General features: G+C 46.8%; 2 protein-coding genes across 2 annotated transcripts in view; one reads left to right on the top strand and one right to left on the bottom strand.

Moving 5' to 3' along the window:
- Positions 1–682: 682 nt before the first annotated feature.
- Positions 683–6,205, bottom strand: LOC135808912 (transmembrane protein 256 homolog). Its single transcript, XM_065322157.1, has 5 exons — positions 5,854–6,205; positions 5,200–5,231; positions 4,760–4,840; positions 2,797–2,840; positions 683–1,738 (listed from the first exon to the last, which is right to left on the bottom strand). Exons 1-5 carry the CDS (start codon positions 6,137–6,139, stop codon positions 1,639–1,641), a joined length of 543 nt encoding a protein of 180 aa, XP_065178229.1. The 5' UTR covers positions 6,140–6,205; the 3' UTR covers positions 683–1,638.
- Positions 6,206–6,407: 202 nt separating this feature from the next.
- LOC135808911 (DNA polymerase delta subunit 3-like) overlaps positions 6,408–22,473 on the top strand; it is a 25,722-nt gene continuing 9,656 nt past the window's right edge. The window contains exons 1-13 of the mRNA XM_065322156.1: positions 6,408–6,639; positions 13,871–13,926; positions 15,113–15,218; positions 15,968–16,007; positions 16,914–16,981; positions 17,435–17,499; positions 18,108–18,304; positions 19,035–19,069; positions 19,540–19,662; positions 20,129–20,270; positions 20,744–20,904; positions 21,776–21,908; positions 22,215–22,276. Of these exons, the coding sequence (XP_065178228.1) occupies positions 6,577–6,639; positions 13,871–13,926; positions 15,113–15,218; positions 15,968–16,007; positions 16,914–16,981; positions 17,435–17,499; positions 18,108–18,304; positions 19,035–19,069; positions 19,540–19,662; positions 20,129–20,270; positions 20,744–20,904; positions 21,776–21,908; positions 22,215–22,276 (1,251 nt within the window). The 5' untranslated portion in view covers positions 6,408–6,576. The remainder of the gene's footprint in view (positions 6,640–13,870; positions 13,927–15,112; positions 15,219–15,967; positions 16,008–16,913; positions 16,982–17,434; positions 17,500–18,107; positions 18,305–19,034; positions 19,070–19,539; positions 19,663–20,128; positions 20,271–20,743; positions 20,905–21,775; positions 21,909–22,214; positions 22,277–22,473) is intronic.

The following is a 22,473-nucleotide window of genomic DNA, read 5'->3' as shown; positions in this document are numbered from 1 at the left end:
CCGATCCAGTTCTGCATAGGGTTTTGGTCGAGCGCGGAATCGGATCTTCTGATGTCATGCGTACACTCCACACCAGCGCAAGGCCGGTCTCGTTGCACACTCTGGGCCTGTACTGGGGGGGGTTATGTACTCTTGGTATAATATAATGCAAGAACGGCTCTCCAAGAATTCGGAGATATTTTGCACATGTGAAGCAATATGAAGCGCCAATGGGGCCGTGATCTTGAGTGCCACGAATGTAGTACATGTACGCACTGTGCGTATGCAAAAAGGGAAATGCGTACACTCATGACCCCAAACCGCGGGAATCTCCAAGTAATTTGTTTCAACCACCTCTGAAGCTTCAAGCTTTGGAGAGCCTCCAAAAATTAGGAGAGGATATAAGAACAGCTCTCGAACTTTTCCGAGAGGATTTAAGAACGCACCCTTAGCAGTTTCAGAGCCCTAAAATTTCACCCAATTTAAAAAAAGTCCACACATAAGCCCTGAACTGACATGGCGCCATATGGCGCTAATTTCAGACGGGCGGTAATGAAAGACCTGCGCTAATCTCCGAAAATACGGTACACGCACCATGCAGCAGCCGGGGAGTCGGGAGTGCCATTGTGTGCTGTGCCAAGGCAGAGTTTGACAAGCCGCCTGGGCCCATGTACTTCACCCTTGCCAGAAGACGGAAGCAAACTCATATACAACAGCCGAAAATTGGAATCCGGTTCTTGAATAATCTGGTCAACAGTCTCTTATGATGAGATCAATCAGGCAGTATATGATACAACACAACAGTGTGGGAAGAGGACTGTGATAAGGTCATTGGGCGATTGTCCCAACAAGCACGGCACAGCGCCAGCGAAGATAAGAAAGCTGGATTCAAAGTTACATGTGTTAGTTGTTGACACTGTCACTGCAATTGGATGTGTGGAAATGCTACGATACGGTACAAATACTATGTGCATGAACGGGCACAGTCAACAAGCCATCCGGGTCGCTATCAGCATAACCCACTTGTGAACAATGCCTCAGTTGAACTACAGCAGCGAGACACCTAGCAACCTGCAGCATGCGCACTAACCATAGAAATGATGGAGAACATGATATAAATAATTGTCAAGCACTTGATGTATGAGCCATGGCAACAATGCACAGCAGGTCTGAACGGATAGAAACAAGTGGAAAAATCAAAATTCCAGTCAGCTATAGTAGAGTGCAGCAGAGTTATTGGCCCTGAACCAGGACAATCAGGCCGGGCAATCAGGGCAGTCAGGGAACCGACTAGCCATGTCATCAATCCAACTATTACTGTGCATGGGAAAGTGGTGGCTACCGCATGCGGGAGTTGAGCGAATAGCTCCTGGCATGCTGCGCACCAAGCATTCAAGCCAGATATTCCAACAGCAATGTCAAGGTGCGGCCGCCAGCTAGGTACTGCACAGACACTGATTACTCTGATGTTGGAAGAGGAGCCAACTTACAATAACATATTCTGGCACTGAGTCATCCAGATCATCACACCATGCCAATGACATCATAGTGACATTATAGTGACATCATAACGCAACAACGGGGCAGCAATTCTCACGTGCGTCCGAGTCAGCTTTTGCCTGGCAAGCCGTCATGATGACGAATCCAGCATTGCTAGTTTCATAGCAGCAGCGATAACCAGCCAGCAATCAGCAGCAGGCCACCCAATGGCGCCAGTCGACCGAGCTCGCGATTTTCATTCAACGCTACAACGTAGCAACTGCACAATGGGAAAGAATAGATTGGTACACGGAGCAAGACAAGACTCAACATACCAGGTAGATGACAGAACATGTACTCAAAACCTCTCAGATAATACTACCATACCGAGAATAGAAAGCAAAGAAGGCCATGAGATAACTGTCCAAAATACAGGAGACAAACACATACAGTAAAACCTGTCATGGCGACCACTCGACCATGGCCACCACTCGACCATGGCCACCACTCGACCATGGCCACCACTCGACCATGGCCACCACTCGACCATGGCCACCACTCGACCATGGCCACCACTCGACCATGGCCACCACTCGACCATGGCCACCACTCGACCATGGCCACCACTCGACCATGGCCACCACTCGACCATGGCCACCACTCGACCATGGCCACCACTCGACCATGGCCACCACTCGGATACGGCGACCACTCGACCATGGCCACCACTTTTCCTTGTCACGGACGCATTCACATTCAAAACAGCTCGGATAAGGCGACCACTCGCTCAACGCGACCGACGACCACCCACCCGCGACCGCGTTGCACAGTGCTAGTACAGTCATGAAAATGTACGCATTGCATGGTGCACCATGCATGGTAGATCTACACATCAGTGCAGGAAGTGTAGATGTGCATGGTGCATGTACGGCACTTGACAGGTCTGAGGACCCAAGGCACAGGAGTCGTGCTAGAGTAGCATAGGTGTGTGCACTGTGATACTGATACACTGATCAAAATGATGTATCACATGTGGATATGGTCACGTGACCCACTGAACCTGGATAAGAAAACCACCTGGCCACGGCGACCACTTTTTCTCGTCCCTTCAGGGGTGGCCTTAGACAGGTTTCACTGTAACATCAATGAGTTTGACTAGATGAATCAACTTCAAAGCACGGCTTACTACAGTGGCATAGAACTTCAACGTCAAACAAGTACATGGTCAGCAAAAGAAAACCTAGGTCATACAGCTGTCCTGTCCTGTCCCCCCCCCCCCCCGCGATCTTACTGATTACACTTGGTGAGAAACATAGAATTGAATCAGTGTGACCTCACCTGCCACTGAATAAAACGATGCCGCTGCCCATCAGAGACGCAAACTGGCGAGAACAAAGCAGTGAGCACACACACACACGCATGCGCAAATGCAGCTTCTTGAAACTATTGTCTGCGCCAGTGACACTCACCCGGATCAATAGTAGGGCTGAAACGATTATACCGAATACTAGTAATCGAGTACTCGTTTGATAACTCTAAACGATCGAGCAATCGTTTAGATTACCGATTACGATTATTTTGCGTTTTTTAATTTTTTTTAATTTCTTATACGCGCAGTGCATGCAGCGCAGAGTAGTACACAGTACTACACACTGCACGCGCTGCGTCGCAGGACGTAGTACGTGCAGTGCATGCAGCGCGAGTTCAAACAACGCTGCCCATTACTAGTGGACAATCATGCCACATAGCATTTTTGTGCAAAATGTTGTAAATATTTCCACTTTTGGCTTAAAGATTATATAAATTGAATGCCGTAAAGTCGCGGATAAAAGCCGGGCTTATAAGCACATAAGCCGCTTTCTGCATCAGGCTTCAATGCAAACCAGGCTTGTATGCAAACCATGCTTATATGCACCACTGATATTTTTGCCAGGCTTGTATGCACATCGGCCGATCCGGGCTTGCATAGAAGCCAGGCTTCTACGCGCGACACGCGTAGATCTAGGTAGCACTGACTACCGGTACGCGGTATGGCGGCAGTTTTACTATGCACTGTACATAGCGCATGCACTCTTGACCTACCCGATCCGTGCTTGCATAGAAGCCAGGCTTCTACGTGCGACAGGCTTATATGCATTTGACCCGTTTGATTTTCAGGCTTCTATCCGCGATGTGCTTGTATGCAAACCCGGCTTTTATCCGCGACTTTACAGTAATCGATCGTTATGATAAAGAGTAATCGATTGGGCTAAATGGATGATCGTCTCAGCCCTCGTCAATAGTGAGTTTCTGCTACACGGAACTATGTACCAAACTCCGTGTCAACTGCAGTGAAGTTTGACACGGATTTTGCGTACGTTGCGCCGAATCTGCTGTGCGTAGCATGCTCGTAGCATGCTCGCACTTCTCGCCACATGTACTCTGTGTGCTCAGTTTACACACGGAGACCAGTCCGTGTGAAGCGTGCTTCACACGGAAAACGGTATGAAAAAATCCGTGTGAAACTTGATCCCGTGCCGCAACGAGGTGTCCATACATACTTTGGTACGCTTTACCGTGTGGCAGAAACTCACTATTACAACCGCCGAGATACCAACAGCGACATTTCCTCCCTGCTATGGCAATCCCTTCCAAGAGTAGCGAAATAAACTGATTCCAGAGTTCACAAAAACAAAACAAACCAGTATTTGAGGAAATTTGCCCCGATCAAATAAAACTTTGCAGCCATGTACAGTCGTCACCAAAAAAATCCGGCCAAATGCAATGCTAGCTACCGGTAGCTGTACTGGGCCGCATGCACTGCATAGAGCAGTCACTTGTAACTCAAGAACACAGAGGATTCGAGTTTCAGGATCAGGGAATCATTTAACTGGTATCGCATCGCAGTTTGCTACGCAATTCTTCTGAGGTGCGAAGCAACTTCAGAAATGTGTCGCAGAAAACTGCGATGCATATTGATTTTTCACTGTACCCTATGATGCACAGTGTACATGCCGGGTGTGCCTCGTAGGGATAAAATAGATGCACGAAACTTCGAAAGTGCTGAGCTATGCATCCTGGCACCAGGCTAGGTTTGCAACTAAGGTGTTACAGTGTACTTGTGGTCTGAGCTTGCACTCTGATCCAACAGCAATGTCAATAAGGACGGTTGTCAAGTGTTGTCAAGTGTTGAAGAAAATTGCTACGGAACATTTTTGAATTGCTATTCAAGTTGGATTTTGTGTAGCAAAATTGCTACGCAAAAGATTGAAAGTAAATTATTCCCTGAGGATACTACTAGTACTGCAAAGTGTGACCTTACCACCTTCGGTCTAGGCGTGAGTGGTGTTGCAAGCAAGGCTACCGTGTGCAACAGATGGTACTGAGTTGCTGTCGCAAACACCTGGAAACACCAACATGTCGATGAGAAACAGAGCGCATAACTATTAGGAAGCTACTTGATTTTTCAAACCTTACCGTGAGAACATTATAGAAACGGCTGCTTCCAAAACATCACACAACAGTTGCTCCAATAAATATGCTTCAACAGCCTTCATTTTCGAATATGACTGTTACGATGACACCATGATGACGTCATTGCATTGGTCTATTCTACTTCCTGTTGCCTTTGTCTTCTCTTTAATTAGTTGCAAAACACTCAAGTTAAGTTACTTTCACACCAAGAGGAATATTGACATATGCCCTGGTATAACAGCTATGTTTTCTAAAAAAAAAAGCAGAATGCACACTCCATCTGCTTACCTCCTTGTAACGCTGATTCTCCGGCTTGAATCCTTGAAGTGCAAGAGCAGACAAAACATGAAACACTTCATCCCATGATCCACATGCACCGGTTTTTAACCTATACACAAGCCCACTTCAATTGGACATACCGGTCGCGTGCAACAACTGGTCAAGATTGATAGAGGTTTACTCAGCAACAGTGCTTTTTTAAATTTCCCAATCACGTACAATGTGCTTAAGTGCTCCCAACGAGTGCCATTGACCATCCATGCAAACAGCACTGTTCCAAATTTGGCCGGCATTTTGATTTGAAACTGTGAGCTGATTTCGCCTGACTTGGGATACCGATGGCCCCGCTGCGGTAAACTGCTATAACAAAACTAAAACAATTACTTGGTTTCTGGGCATGCTTGCATGAGTGCTAAATTATAGGCGATTTAGTTATTCGAATTTCGAAAGGCCAAAACACCTGTAGTTAGCTGGGTGCAGGATTGAGCAATTAGTTTCCAGGCATAGAACTTTGGTAGCCAGTGAAGGACTAAGAGTTGAGTACGCACTGCACTGGGCCCCATGCCATCTCTGGGGTACATCATTTCGTACATGTACTGTATTCACAATGACATTGCTGAACACTACATCATGATTGTACTATATGATTGTAGAGCTGCATACCATGTGAGGAGTATGCAGCCAAGCCAACAGCTAGCGCTCCAGACAAGGCGATTGCTCTGTACAGGGGCCTATAGGGCTGAACCAATCGAGATACCAAAGGCAGTCGATTGAAGCCTGATGATCCACCGCTGCCACCCGACTTTGACTCCTCCATTGTCAGCAAAACCCTGTCGGTGTTGTCAATCAACCAGTCCTGAATTGTGCTTAGGCTGGGCAAATAAAAGAGGGGATCCCAGGAGCACTCAGGACAGTCACACGACCTGGCAGATCCGTAGAAAGAAGTCATAAGGAGATGAATATAATTGAGAATGAATTGAAAATAGATCTTCAATTGATGGTGTAATCAGAGTTCTATGTTTGCATTTTATCCTTCTTCTTTTGAAAAATCTGGTTTCCTCAATTATTTGGGCAGCACGGACAAACTAGAGAATTTCAGGACGATTTTCCAGATTTTACGATTATTTGAGCAGCAGGCCAACGAAAAAGTTGGGCCTAACATTTTAAAAATCTGGCGGGAACTTTTCTTCGCGATCGACATGCAATCTTCATCTGCTGTGGAACATTTATGGAATGATTGGGGCACTAGCACTACTATACCATTTTCAAGTTCCAGACTAGTCCCTGCCTCCTTCTTGTATCCACTTCTTAGTAGTTCAGCACTGCCATTAGATGTCCAAAATATCATAGTCCTGGAAATTCTCAATTGAGTATTCACAGACAAAGATGTCGCTGTCTACGAACTGCTTGGAGAAACTGGAAGAATTCGTCAATGACGAAAATAGAATTGTAAGAAATGGAGAAAATATGAACTTAGAACCAATTTCATGGAGAAAATATGTTGTTTTATTGTGTTAGTCTTGTGCATGTATTGAGATCCTCTCCCCATTCTACCAAAGTTGTATTCTTGCTTTGGTTAGATCCATGTCTTGATTTCAGACACGTACAAGAAGCAGGGGGAAATCCACATGTTCAGGAGTGTTGGTATAATTGTTGAACACTATTTTACTATTTTAGAAGGATAAAAAAAGTACAGTCGAACCTGACAATTACGGACACCCAAGGGACTGAGGCCAAAATGTCCTCAATTTACAGGTGTCCTCAATTCTCAGTTGCACCCATCACATGCAATACTGTCCCCGGGGAAAATTGCGGAAAAAAATCGCAAAAAACGCGGGGAAAAACGCGGCATAATATGGCATAATTTGTGGTGAATTTGCGGTAAATATTATTATTATTATTATTTGCCTCTCCGCGTTTGCATCAGGGTGTGTTACTACAAAAATCAACAAATCGACATAATACACATCCACCCCTAGCATTCGCTCAGGCCGCTCAACAAGTCAAAAGACAATAAGGACAAGAGAAAGCGAGGGAAGGGTCACAGAGCAGCGGGGTCGAAGGCAGGAAAAAAGAAACAGGAGGCAAAGGATATTGAAGAAATATATCAGATTGTCCATTGAATTCACCATACATCATGTCATGTTCCGTTTGGGCAAATCTGGGCATTCCTCTGCAGGCTCAGGTGCGGAAAAGCTGCCGCCATACTGCTCTGTCCTCTGCCAGGTCCCTGATGTGTGAGAGATCTTTATCCGTCTGCAGCTTCATTCCCTTTGTTGCGAGGTCCGTTCTCAGTATTGTCGGGAGTGTGGAAGGCGGCCGGCCACGGAATTTTTTCTCCTCCTTTGTTTGCCGGAAGTATGATGTCATAGCCATTTGTGCTGGGGACTCCTTGTCCAGTCTGCAGATGTGACCGAGTAGTCGCATCCGAGCAGCTTTAACCAGGACAGTTAGGGGCTGTGTCTCTGTTCTGCGGTGGAGGTCATCGTTGCTGATTATCTGTGGGTAGCGGATACCCACAACAACTCTCAGGTGTCTCCGATATGTCGAGTCAAGAGTACACAGCTGAGAGTCTGAGAGGCCCCATGTGCCTGCGTTGTACATCAGCAGAGGCTTGATGAAGGCTTCGTAGAGCCTCACCCGTAGCTTTTCGGAGACCAGATGTCCGCGTGACCACAATGGCCACATCTTGTTGAATGTGCCCGAAGCAATCTGGATTCGGCGTGCGACATCCTCTTTGTCTCCAATAAGGGATCCAAGCTTGCGTGTGCGCCTCCACTCTTCCTCCACTCGGTCCTTCTTCCTCTGGATAGTAGTGCGTTCTGTTTTGGCTTGGTTAACTTTCAGGTCCCAGTCCGCGAGGCAGTCGCCAACAATAGGAAGGATCGAGTCCAGGTACTCAGAACTGGTGCTGACGAAGTCCACATCATCGGCATAACCTAGGGACGGCGGCAGGTTGAGGGTGATGTCTAGATTAGGTCGAGGTGGAATACAGGAGAAAACATGGCACAGTGCAGTCTCGAGGTAGATGATGAATAACACGGGTGACAGCGAGTCACCTTGTGGGGTGCCAGATGTTGTTGCAAATGGTCGGCTTTGGGTATTTTTGATGCGTGCTGATAGTGTTGTATCTGAAACCAGGAGCTGGACCAGGCGCACCTCATCTGGCTCCAGGAATGACCGCAACACATTGACGAGTTTCCGGCGACTAATAGTGTCAAAGGCGCGAGACATATCGATACCCAGAATACTTATACTGGACTGCAGGTGCTGGCAGCGTGCAGCGATCCATCGATGAGCCCATACTACATCTGTAGTGCTTCTATTCGGTCTGAACCCACTCTGCATTTGCGATACATAAGCTTGAACTCGGGGGGTTATTCGTGCTAGAACCACTAAAGAAAGTACCTTGCGCAGGGCATTGAGCAGAACAATGGGTCTCAGACTACTTCCCGGGCCTCTTGGTTTTCCTGGCTTCTGCAGCGGGATTAACTCGCCACTGCCAAGTGTCAGGTGTTGTCCTGTCTCAACGCACATGGTGTACAGTTCGGCAAGATATGTGAAAAGGCTGTCAGGCGCATATTTGAATAGTTCTGCTGGGAGTTTGTCTGGCCCAGGTGACTTGTTGTTCTTTAGCCGTGCTGCTGCTCTCCTCACTTCGATCGTCGCGATTGGCTTTTCCATTTCGCCCATGTTATAGTCAGCCATGCTCAGTCTCTCTTGGTCGCTATTTGAGAGAGCAGCGTGGAAGTGCTCTGCTATCTTTTCAGCCATTTCCTCAGGTTGGACTATTAGCCGGCCATCTTGGTCAGCCACAACGGCCTGCTTGGTTCTGTTCTTGTGTAGCTGTTGTACAGCTCTGAACATTCGGGCATCATCCTTCAGCTGTTCGATCTCTGATACTTTTCTGTCTAGGTCTGCAGATGCACATTCCTTGGCTCTACGTCGCAGTTGGTGCGAGACTTGGTTTCTCTCCTCACGGAGTTTCTGTATCTGGTGGGTGTCCTGAGCGTTCATCGTGCGGAGTCGCAGATTTTTCATCTTTTCCGAGAGTTCTTCCATCACCGTATCCCAACCGTGTCTATAACGCCGTGTCAGCTTCAGTTCTCCCGCAGCTGCCAATCCCGAGGCATGCATCATTCCTGCAACTGAAGTCCAGCCTTCATCAAGGTGTTCCTTCTCCAGGGGAGGTAGTGTTGTAACATGCTTTTCAACTTGGTCCCGATAGCGCTGTCTTCTCTCTGCGCTGGCTGTCAACTGCTGCACATCCATTTTCTTCCGACTGTCTTGCGGGGTATGCTTTCTCGGTGACGTTAGGACGTAGAATTTTGGTAGGTCAAAGGTTGCAATCACCAAGCGGTGATCGCTACAGGTAGACGTTCCAGCATATGACCGTGCATTCAGAAGAAGGCTCTTCTGGGAATTTTGGCACAGTACGAAATCGATTTGATTATACACCTTGACCGTGATTCCTGATGCTAATCTCCGAGTCATTGACCATGTTGTGGTATGACATGCTCTGTGCTGAAAAGCTGTGTTGGCAGCAAATAGTTGATGGGACCCACAGAATTCTGCCAAAGCAAGACCAGTGTAGTTTCGTCGTCCGCGTCCATGCTGGCCAATGCAGTTGAATGCTGTACTAGGTCTGCCCAGTTTAGCGTTAAAATCCCCAGCTACAAACAGTAGACTGGATGACGATTCAATATCTGTGAGCGCCCTCTCAAGACTGTCGTAAAACTCCTCCAAATAGTCATGCGACGTCGCAACAAGTCCCGACGTCGGCGCGTAGACGTTCACTACGGAAATGACGCTTTTAGCTACTTTGAATTGCGCTACTGCGACTCGGTCGGAAACCACCCAGTGACGAACAAATTTGTCCGACAGACGCCGTGACACAACGAAACCGAGCCCGTAGTGACGGCTCGTTGAAGGAAGCAGCAGCAAGCGGTAGCCGTCCTGACAATAGTCGACCCCCTCCGGCGCTTTCGTCTCCTGCAAGCAGCAAACGTCCAGCTTGTAGTTTTTCGCGTCCTCGATAATTTGGTGTTGTTTACTCCGAGAACTTAGTCCACGCACATTGAAGCAGGCCAAGTTGAATTTATTCAGGCCTTTGAAACCTCTATTCCCACTCATTGTCCGTTACCGACTCTGTCCGTTACCGACTCTGTCCGTTACCGACTCTGTCCGTTACCGACTCTGTCCGTTACCGACTCTGTCCGTTGAACGTTTAGACCAATATCATCCCCAGCAAGAAGCAGGAGATGGAGAGAAGAGTCACCCGTCTCTCAAACCAAAAATATGCGGTGAATAATATAGATGTGCGGCAATTTTCAGTGAGTATGTAGTGAAATCAATCAGTTACAAGTCTCTGGTGTAAGCACTCGTCATATTTGAGTAAAAAGCCGCCACGATGAGACGTTGCTGACCGAACAGTGCACTGTGTGTACGTGTAGTGCAACAAAAAAGTTCAAAAAACGCGGGAAAATCGCGGAAAACGCGGTCTTTTAAAAATCGCAAAAAACGCGGCCGCGGAATCGCAATTTTCCCCGGGGACAGGCAATATGTACATGTAAGTCATTTTGTTCTTTGCAATGAATGCAACCACCATTATGCACTTCTCCGGTGTGTTTTATGTACAATCATGTACATGTAAATGAGCATTATTCCATTCAGGTTGCCACATAGTGTCATGTACATGTACATGATTGTAGTAATGTAGGACATGACACATGTGCTCTGATGCGAGCCGTCATGCACATTGGGCTAACAGATCGCATTGGGCATCAGATGCCGTCCTGAAACCCGTACACAAGTGGCGCCGTGCAGCAGCGTCCATTCCTGGAGGGCCAGCTGCACCTTGTGTGTCGAGCGCAGCTTGTCGGATGCTTTCTCTGTTGATGGCCGTGAAATATGTTGAGTGCGGTGGTGGTGGGGGTGCGTCCATTATGACCGCATCTTCTTGCACATGCCCTGCTTGTGGGTTTTTGTCTTCCAGAATTTGACGAACAGTCTTGCCATCAATGTCTGCGCTCAGTGTATGCACTCCTTTGGTATTATCATCACCCAGAGTTCGAAGGTTGCTTCCGATTTTTCCATCGTGAACGAGATTGGCGAATCGCCGAGCGTCGTCGTGAGATCTCCGTCCACGCGTCGAGCAACCAGAGTGACGCTGCTTTTGCTTGAGTTGCCCCTAGATGGTGCGTGCTTCAAGCATGAGGTTGTTTACGTCGCCGTGTTCCCAAAGCTCAAGCCTGCGATTCAAGTGCTGACGATGTTCCCTCTGGTCACGGCAACCCACTGGCTGTTGCGGGAGTAGCTAGGTCGCGACCATTGCAGTCTTGATAGCAAGGCCATCGCCTGCCCCCGCCCTCACCGAACCTTCGGTAGAGCTGCGCCTGGGTTAGGTCGTGGTTTACAAAGATGGGGCCACTCACTGTGCGAAGGTTGAGTCTTGACGTATAAACTCGGTTTTTGCTGGTTTGTTCACGAAAGCGAACACGGAAGACTCGTCCTGTGGGGGTGTTTGAGCCATTAGGACTAGGTGGTCGCTCTGCTAGCAGGTTCACGAACTGGGAGCCCGCGCCTCCCTGTAGCACTTGGTAAAGATCAGGCTGGAAGTGCACAGCTTCCTTGTATGCTGCAGAAACAACCTGGCCACTAGAGTATGGTGTCACGGTTGTCCGGGCTCAATCCTAAGTCACTTTGGCCCTGCATGGGTAAGACATCAGCTGCAGGAGGCTCAAGCTGACTCTGATCGAGATTAACAAGCAGTTGAGTAGCTGCACCCAATGGCCCGCTAAGACTATGAGTGCTTGTAAGCGACGGTGATGTGTCCTGTGCTCTGGATGTGCGTGCATCTGTGGATAGAGTTTGGACGTCAAATCGCTGGTCCAGTGTGTCCCATGCTACTTGCTGCGACTCCGACACATTGTCGTTAGTGGTAGCTGGTGACTTTGCCGTGCCAGTCGTACTGGGTCCCACGCACTTCTCCACAACAGGCGAAGAATTGGTTGTGGGTCCGTTACTGCATCCATCATCCATCAATGGTGCGGTGCTCTGGGGGATACAATTCTCAACGGTTGTTGACTTTGTCGTATCCACTTCACGTGTTGTCGAATCGACCGTACGGTTGGAACATTTGCCTTTCCTTCCTGGGGTGCAGTTTATGCACGGAAGTTTGTCTCGGCGGCAAGAGCAGCTAGTTTTGCAGACTCCATTACCGGAGCAAATACAGCATCGGCGTCCAACTTGGGCGTGGCCGGGGTCTTTATTACTACTGGCCATGGCCAACAAGGCGGCACATGCTTGCTAAAACTGCACACTTGAAGAAGAGCACAGGGCACAAAGGTCAGAGCAAAAAAAGTTCAACTGCAATTCGAAATTCCCTCTATCTCACATGGTAGAGTTGTTTTACAAGTATGTGCGCAATATTCCAGGCCAGTGACCAAGAACGTCATTTCCATGGGGTCAGGCTGCGGTGTTCTTATATCATGTGCTATATTCTAAAAGCACGCTTGTAGATGCACGTCTTGCTCGATCGTGTGCAGTACGATGTGACGAACTTTACACTCGCATACAGGATAATCTATGCGCGCTAATACCTCGTTTATCCGGGCGGTCCGGGACCGGGCACTGCCGGTAACTTCGAAATGTCCCTAACTCCGAATATCAGACATTTTAATGGGGGAAGGCCGTAGATATGGCATGTTACGTCACTATTTCCACAAAAAGTGACAAAAGAGTGGTAATATTTCTACTGAAACTCACCCAAAGGCTGCCCGTAACTTCGGGGTCCGGATAACCGAGGTATGAGTGTACATACTACGTTACATGTATAGATCATCATAGAGTAAAGTTGTGCCATCTAAGAAAAGCAGGATGTACCAGTTCATAGACTACTCGTTGTGGTGTGGGTACCTGCACTACAACAGCCGATAGTATATGAGGAGAATGGCAGAAACCATATGACCCTGTTCTTAAATCGTACCGAGTTTTACTGTAGTGCAACACGTCCTTTTAAAGCCTCACCTGTCTCTGAAGCTAGGCTCAAGGTTGTGTTTGGACCTTGGGTCCGCTAACGGGCTAGATCTCAGCTTGAGACACAGTATCCAGGGTATTTCTTATCCAAGCACGCTATACTATAGCAGAAAATAAATCTGTGCCTCGCAACATGTACTAATACGAAGGAAGTGTGTCATACCGTGGTACACTACTGTCGGGCGCCAAAGAACTGGGGGGGGGGGGGGGGGGAGGGGTTCGAGCCTAGCCCGTTCTTATTTTTAGCGAACACAGCAGTTTTGTTCTTATTCGATGTGCAGTCTTACAGTACATTTATGCAGAGTTATACGTCTGAGTGTACATTATAGTGTATATTACGGTTTCCGTTCTTATCTGAAAAAATCCAGCCTACACAGTTCTTAAAAATTGGTGAAATTCTAGCCTGGCCGTTCTTCAGCACTACCCGACAGTACTGTACGTGCACCGCGAGTTCTAATATGATATTACAAAAACAAGGAGACCGGTTTTGGGAATGACTTACTACCTTGCTGTTGGTGAATTCGTGATGAAGGTCTGGGGTTTTATTGCCCTTTTCTGTTTGAAGTGGCCGCTCACGCATAGAGTTTGTTGCCCAGACATGGTGGAACCATCTTTCCATTCTGTGTATTGTCTCCGGCATCAGGTAACATACAAGTGGTTCAGTCAAAGAACGGGTATCAGCGTCAACTCTGCTAAACAGTGAGTGTATACACCTTGTATGTCATGAGCTGTATAAACCTTGTATGTCATGAGCTGTATACACCTTGTATGTCATGAGCTGTATACACCTTGTATGTCATGAGCTGTATACACCTTGTATGTCATGAGCTGTATACACCTTGTATGTCATGAGCTGTATACACCTTGTATGTCATGAGCTGTATACACCTTGTATGTCATGAGCTGTATACACCTTGTATGTCATGAGCTGTATACACCTTGTATGTCATGAGTTGTTATCGGTGTACAGTAACTCCGCCCTTGGTGCAGCGGAAACTGTCTTGATACGACAGGATTCCGCTTGATCCGGGGATGAACGTTCGATCCACAGCACTTTGGTGCATGACAATTTGTCCGGTCAATACAGGATTCTGCTTGGTACAGGGTCCGGCCAATACAGGCTTTACTGTACAGTCTGTATCGGCTATAGAGTGACCGGATATAAGAATATATCGGCTACAGTGATATTGGTACGAAATATCAAAAGCAAAACGTATTTTGTCCAGTACAAATATCACTATAACCAATATTATCGGATGTAATGATATATCGGATATTATGATGGCAACAAAGAATCAAAACATGCATAACACACTATATTATTATCGGCTATAGTGATAACTTTAGAATACATGTAGCAATAGTATCAAAGGCCCTATTTTTTACTTTCTTCACGTTGCTTATTTTTATAGTGATACATGTACATGTAGATAACAGAATTTTTTTATGGAAATGCGGGCACTGTCAACTATGCAGCATGCTCATTTGTCAAAACGCCACGCTAGCTGGAAGTATTTCCTTGCCTTTCATGTGTCGATCGAAAAAGAAAAAAATCGATCGTATCGCATATAGTGATGCATCGGTTATAGTGATAAAATCATGGAAATCAAAAGGGTACGCTATAGCCGATACAGACTGTATGTCATTTGTTCAGACACCATGTATCATTTGATAGTATTGATGTGTGTTTTTTTCGTGGTGTCTCGATTTTTACATGTTCATACTTCAGTAGACTTTATCTTGCTCGTAAAAGAGGCCGTTACCCCGCAAACAATTGATGGTATTGAATAGTTGATACACAGTGTGCATATATTGTAAAGCCTTGGAATGTGTGATTATGTGCACATCTGGTCTCTTCTTGCGTTTATTTTGTTGTTTTGTGCAGGGCACTTTCCCTTTTCGTAGAGCACTGCCGCAATGGCAAGGTATCCTTTACTGTCAACACGTCACATCTTGTCATTGGTGCGGAGACAAAATCCAATGGCCGAAAGGTGAGAGCAATGCACACTGAAATAAAATCGACCTGTTGTATATTGGACTGCTGGTGACATAACACAAATATGCATTTTCATTTCGCAGCATTCTACTGACCGTAATGCCGGAACCTTCAATGTTTGCTAGTGCTAAATACAGGCTGCCAGTTTTGATAAGCAGAGACTGTGGTCTTTGATGAAGAAAGCTTGCCGACACTGCACCTTGAGTAGCCCATTCACGTACGCTCTCCGAGCCGTGTCCTGGAAACCGGTGAGCACGGCATATGGTCAATCACAACATTCACCGAATCTTGCTCTCACCCACTGCCAGAACACACCATTATGCCAGGGTTCATAAGCAGAGAAGCCGCAGAAGAGCAGCACTGTAGTTTACGCGTATCTCGCTTACACAGGCAATATGACTGAGCAAGTGCCAGCAGCCTGTCAGTCAGAAAGTCCAGAGCTGGAAATATTCACTCATCAGCATTGAGCATGTATTGCCGTATTGTATTGTTTAGTTACGGATTCTCCAGAGGTAAATGGATACCTATCATGGGAGTCTCTCCAAACCAATAGATTAATGAAAAATAGAAAGAAAGAAAAAAGAAGTGGATGTTTAACGCAGCAAGTGAAGATGTTTGTCTCTTGTGTTTCGGGGTATTGCCACGGAAGACGTTTTTCCACAGTGGCTCGCCCCTCCGCTCGGCATCTCTGAGCATGTGTTGTGTTTTCTGCCTACCTGTCTTTCTGTGCCTCGCTTCATTTAGGTGACCCATGTGTGTGTGGTGGATGAGGACCAAGTGGAAGGTATTTAAAAAAAGAGAGTTCCATATTGGTGTGTTTCATGCGGACGCCTGGTTCAGGTGGTGCTTGATGTGATTATTAAGACACTACCTATGGTTTGTTTAGTGTCGTCCAACTGAATCTCTTCAGCACGGTAGGGACCTGTACCGGGCTTGTGGTCCAATTTTTACTTCCAAGTATGCAATTTCACTGGTTTCAAAAACTGTGTTGACATGCACCTTGCTACGTGTAGTGATCCTTATTTTGACAAGGCAATACCCTTGTGACGTCATTTTTATTGTCTAGGGGAATGATCTCCTAAGACCAGTGTCACACTCTCGCAGAATTTGAAGAGAAAATATGTACTACATTAGTGTTCGGAGTTAATGTCTAAACACTGCCACGAATCTAGATACTAGTAGTAGATACTGCCTCTCACACGTTAGAGCCTAAATTCCGCACTAACTTTATCAGCACACATACTCGTACATACCAACTATGAATATGAATACAGTGTGCATTGATCACAAGCCACTCATCCCACCCAGGTACATGCACATGCATATGCACTGGTTTCGCACTGCACCTTACCTCACACCCCATGCAACATACCACACTTCCACAGTAACTCTACATCATGTTTATCTCTGTAACTTTGTGCCCACCGCTGCAACATTGCGCTGACTGTTCATGCACCATTTTCCCACCAAGGGCTATTACTTTCTTTCTTTGTAGGATATAGGCCACTGTTTACTCCGCTGACCCTAGTCTCCTGGTGATTGCGTTTTGCAGCATGAACCTCTGAGTGGCGACCTGCTGATCTTATTCCACTGTGCCCTATGTTTGGGTAGGCTCTGAAGCATTGAGCTCCCTGACCCGTTGTCATGGTCACCCTACTAAATAATCATTGTGTTCATTGTCTGTGTGCAGCTGTCAAGTCAAGCCTAAAGGCGCCGTGCACATCACATATCTACAGTGTGCAGAAAGCCAAAATCAAGGTAAAAACGTGGACATGTTCGATTGGTTGGATCTGGATCCAGATCAATCGGATCCACTCACTATGTGCACGTTCGTTTCAACGAATCCGGATCCAGTCCCAACGGATTTGGATCCGATCAAAACTTTTCCGGTAGCAGGGTTGACCGGATCCACCGGATTCTTTTTTTTTTTTTTACGAAAAAACTACTCTGTACGTGATGCGTGTACAAATGGCGGGAATAAAAGTGATGCGAAATCGTTTCCTCTCACGGAAACCCTTGAAAGTCACTAAAATTCCAGATCCGATCAAGGGCAGCGTTTGATCGGACCTTGGTGGACCCAAAGCATCCACTCAATTAATCTGGATCCTGGCGGATTAACCATTGCGTTCATGTACGCGTGGGTAATCTTTGACATAATATCAACAGTCTCTATCTTGCTAATTCTCCGCTGTGCTTGTTGCTGTAATGCAGGATTCCAGTGCACTGTATACTGCAGATGTTGAGCAACGCAACGAGAAATGGCGGTCCAGCAATAAGTGAGTGTGTGTGCGTGTGCGTGCACGTGTGTGTGTGTGTGCACGCCTGTGCGTGCGCCTGTGTGTCATATCCTAACATAAAGGCTCATACTTCAAGTCCTGTAATCTTGTTTCCTGGAGTCATTTGCTCCGACGGTTTGGCAGACTGCAGCCGAGCATCAGGGGTCGAACTGGAGTGATGATGTCTTAAAAAGTCATTAGTCTATTCAGCTCATTGGTGTTGACGCCGGGGCATAGCGTCTTGAGAGACAGTAGAACATTTTAGACGGCACTCTTTCTTGTCTTCTAAATTTCTAATGCGTCCAATCTGCCATGGATACCTGATCTATTTCTCTTACCTACTGACAGCAGAAGTGATCCGCCATTCACGCTTCGAAGCATTGACGGGGAGTAGTCACACAACAAGAAGAAGGAGACTAAGATTGTGTTGTAACTTTGAGTTTCACGCACCATATCATCATCGGACAACAGTACTGAGGCAAATCTGGATGCTGTTTTATATACGCACACAAAGTAAAGGTGTGAATGACAGCTTTCGCAGTATTCACAGTTGTCATACGTAAACACTTTGTGTCCTATGTGTTCTGTGTCAATCCAACCGATTCTAGATACAGCGCCATCTGTTGCCCATTGGCCGTGCCTGGTGCTGCTGCACCAGCCGGCACAACACCGGCAGCAAAGACATCGGCAGCAAAGACACCGGCTAAGCAATCTGCACCCGAGATCAAGGCCGAGGTCAAGACTACGGCCGCGTCCACATCAGCTGTGGGTACTGCAGACAACAGTCAGTCATCCAGTAAACATGGTATGTGCACGGCATATGGATACTACAGTCCATTCAGAAAAAGATGGACTTCTAGCTTTTGGCCATAAATAGGTCAAACTTTGAATTTTTTTGGAATTTTTTCCGCAATCCCCTATGGAATCCTCTTCCAATTATGTTTCTGAAGTTTTTTTGTCCAAAGAGCAAGCCATAACAAGAATAGGATTTCGGCCAGGTTTTGCCCCAAAAGCACTGAATTGGGAAAAACCATAAAAATCCAGGTCGTTTGACCCCACCTGCAACAGTGCATTGTGCGGTTCGAACCCCAGTTCAGGTACCCTTTTTGGACCCTTTTTCAAATTTCAAATTTCGCAGCACTGCACTGTGTACGATGAAATCACGAAAAATCGCCAAATACGGGAGCTCGCCAGAGCCAGGGCCCATCTTTTTATGAATGGACTGTAGTAGTCAATGTGCTGGTGTGTGGGGGGGGGGGGGGGGGTGTGGAGGGCCTAGGGGGCATATGGAAGGGCGTTATCATCCTAAAATTGTTAGTACTTGTACATGAATTGTACATTAACTTTTTGAATTTCGTCGTAGCCTGTGTACTACAGCGTCTGAGTTCTCCTGCTTGCTTAAAGACCTTGCTTGTCATGTGCTATCCTCTAACAATCTGAGCTTTGGAGCCAGGTTGCACCTAGAACGCGCTGACAAGTATTTCACTCCAAAGTCCAAAGTACTCTTGCTTTGATCTTGTTGTGTTCCACTACAGAAGCACCTGCTGCGCAAGCCAGTGCGGGAGGAAAGGTGAGACGCGATTGGAAACCCTTTTTCCCCTTGAACACCAAGCCTAATACCCTGTGCATTCAAGGGCTTGTGCTGCCTAGTCTCCAGGTTGATAGCTTACTTGCTCATCTAGTCCTCCGGTGTACCACATCATTAAGCACAGCTATCTATTCGAAATTTGATTTCTTGTTTCAGCTACAAAACGGTTTTATACCCTGACAAAGAATAGAGAGGCTAGTAGTTCGCTTCAATCCACTGACTGTCAACTGAAATCGAAGTGAAGCTCAGTCCAGCGAGCGTATTTGCAATTTGAAAGTATGGTGAGTGTGGTGTTTGCCTGCCTGTGGCAAACTGCTCCTCTGTGATCTCCACTTCATGAACTAGTTTACACACTTATCACCAGAGGTTATTGTATGCGCAGTTTCCAGCTGCCCATTCCACAAGTTGCCTGAAACAATAATACCTGCATGCGTTTCTCTATTTCCTTTCAGGCTGGTGCGGGCGCAGGCAAAGGAAAGCCTGCGCGAGGAAAGCAGCCGTCAGCCGCCAGTTTCTTTGGTGCAGCGAATACCAAGAAGAGCACGCCAAAGGCTCCAACAGAGGAGGCGAAAAATGTAAGTGTCTTTCCCAGTGGGCTATTGGTCTTGCGTGTGCTGCTTGATATCAGTATTTGTTCAGACGTCTTGGTGCTTTACGGTTTCTTTAGATCCTTGTTTGAGCCCGTCGGCTCTCACTGCTATTATGTAACATTGGATATGGACTGGCATGTGAGTGTGGAGTTTGTAGCATTTCATGTTATGGTGGGCTTGAGACATGATAATGTGTGTCGCGTCTGCTACTCTGTGTGCGTACACACGGTGTGTTTGTGCATGTACGTGTGTGTGTGTGTCGCATGTGTCGTATCACATGTAGGACAGAGAGCCCCGTGCCTAAATTGTGTAAATCTGTGGGTGATGTTCAGTGTTCACTGTCGCCCATCTTCTGCTGCAATGAGCTCTTTTATTAGCTGTATGCAGTGCGCTAATTGAGCCCTTTATTTACTCACACAATGACTGTATTCGTGGTGTTTTTCTACGATAGGTGTCGAATGATGACGCAGCTGCTGTGAAATCTGAAAAGAAAACGAGCGCAGGGGAGGATGCAGAGAAGGTGAAAACCGAGACGAAAAGCACAAAGACGGCGGCCGAGAAGAAGACTTCCTTCTTCGGTGAACGACTTCCAAGTATGTAGTTTGTTGAGTCAATGTGTTGCCAAATTTCTGCTGTGCAGCAGATTTTGATCAAAATCCTGTTGACCTGATGAATTCAGTTTCACCTGAGTGTGTTCGTATGGAGTGAATACCGTAAAGTCGTGTATAAAAGCCGTGGCTTTACTGCTTTTTGGAGAAATTTTGCAGCCTTTATACAAGACAGGTATTTCTATGTATGTCAACACTAAAACCAGGCTTATGTGCCGACAGTGTATCTTGAAAATGAGGCTTCTATAATGAGACCGGCTTTAATACACGACACTACTTGTGCAAGGCCTATACTGTAATACAGAGGAGCTGTTTCCATTTTATCTTTCGTCTTTTTTGTCGGCTCTTCTGCCTGGATTTCGTTGACAGATGCGTTAAGCCCATGGATCCTTCCATGAGTGACATGCGAACTGTAACTATTATTATTATTATTATTATTTCGTCTTTCCCTTGTGCAGAGAAAAAACCTACAGAGGAGAAAGAGAGTGTGTTGGAAGAAAGCTCTGAAGCAAAGACCGCTGCATGTGACAGTGCAGAGACCACTGCGCCACCCAGTGCAGACAAAGGCAAGCAGGAACAGAAAGCACCAGTGGTGAAGAGAGGCTTGGCAAGGGCTAAGGTACATTGCTAGATTGCTAAGTATGGCACGGACAACGGAAGGCGTCATTCCCTCTTTCATTTGTGTGCTACTAGTACAGTGATGACAAATAAAATGTGACCCCTGTATTTTTACGTACGAGTTTTGCGGAGCTAGTACGAATCGTAGCGAGTAGTGTGCATGCCATTGCATGCCAGCAATGCGTGAAGATCAGCTTTGGCATCCCCATTTCTGGTCTTGCTGCCTATACTGTACCAGCGTACTACTGCATGCATGTGTACTGTTGCACTGTAAGCTTTCCCATTGCTCCTGGTGTCGGCGTAAGATACGGACAGGATTCATACAGCACAGCAGGTGTATGTGTGTGCAAGCAGTGCACCTCTCCTGGGGTCAGATTTCACTTGCTCCCCACTGTAGCTTTTAAAGGCAATAGGCATGATCGTATCCGTCTGCCCGCATGTTGTTGTTGTTGTTGTTGTTGTTGTTGTTGTTGTTGCTTTCGAATTCTTTTTTCTCACAATGGCACCATCGCCAATAAGACATAATGCTGCTGTTGTTGCTGCAGTTGTTGCTGCTGTTGTTGCTGTTGCTGTTGTTTCTTCCTTTCACACCATATGAAACGGTTCGATACGTTATGCCGGCAAACAGTGCAAAGTGACCGACCAGCAGAGAGCTGTACCCACAGCAGGGCTACATAGAACACTGTAGCTATCATGTTTAGGCGTGTGTACAGGTTTGTCAGGAGATGTGAATATTCTGGATGTGCAGACCACATAGGCTGGAGTTGCACGTGCTTGAGAGGGGGGGGGGGGGGGGGGGGGGTATGTACTCTTTGAAAAGTCTTGATGCAACCAATTATTGTTTCATGGCTTGTTTGGTTCTGCGCTTTTAGACTGCTCGTGCCAAGAAATCCCAAAGTGAAGATGTGGCCGTGTACTCGGATGAGGCAGAGGCAGAGGCAGAGGCAGAGGCACCAGCTGCCACCACCTTCAGCAGTGACTTGTTTGATGCCGAGTGTGATTCAGGTAAGCAAGGTCCCATGCTGAATGCTTGAAGTGTAACTCACTCATGGTGACAGTAACCCGGTGCTTTGGTTCACTGTCGTACAGCTGTACCGGTGCTCTTTTACGACATCGGAAACAGAAAAGTGGCAGTGTATCGCTGATAGTCAGTAAACGCAGCCTTTTAGTTTCATATGTGTTGCCTAGCATTTACACACGAGTTGCCTGTCATCGTCAGCAATGCCAGAGATCGCTTTCTGAATGTGTGTGTCTGTACAATACGTAGTTGCCTCTTATGCGGCTTCATGTGCGCTGTGCTGTGCTTGGCAGATGATGACAACACACCGCCAGTCACCAGGTCGTCGCCTAGGAAAAAGCAACCTGCTGCAAAGGTACATATGGCCACCTCTCTCTCTCTCTCTCTCTCTCTCTCTCTCTCTCTCTCTCTCTCTCTCTCTCTCTCTCTCTCTCTCTCTCTCTCTCTCTCTCTCTCTCTCTCTCTCTCTCTCTCTCTCTCTCTTTCTTTCTTTGTCTATATCTGAATGCGCACAGCAGAAGAAGTCTGCCACCCATGTTGTACTCAGTGTGC

Source organism: Sycon ciliatum, chromosome 2 (assembly GCF_964019385.1).
Source record: "Sycon ciliatum chromosome 2, ocSycCili1.1, whole genome shotgun sequence".
In the NCBI taxonomy this organism is placed as follows: domain Eukaryota; kingdom Metazoa; phylum Porifera; class Calcarea; order Leucosolenida; family Sycettidae; genus Sycon; species Sycon ciliatum.
Note: the sequence above shows the minus strand (reverse complement) of the source record. Positions and strands in the feature narration are given on the sequence as shown.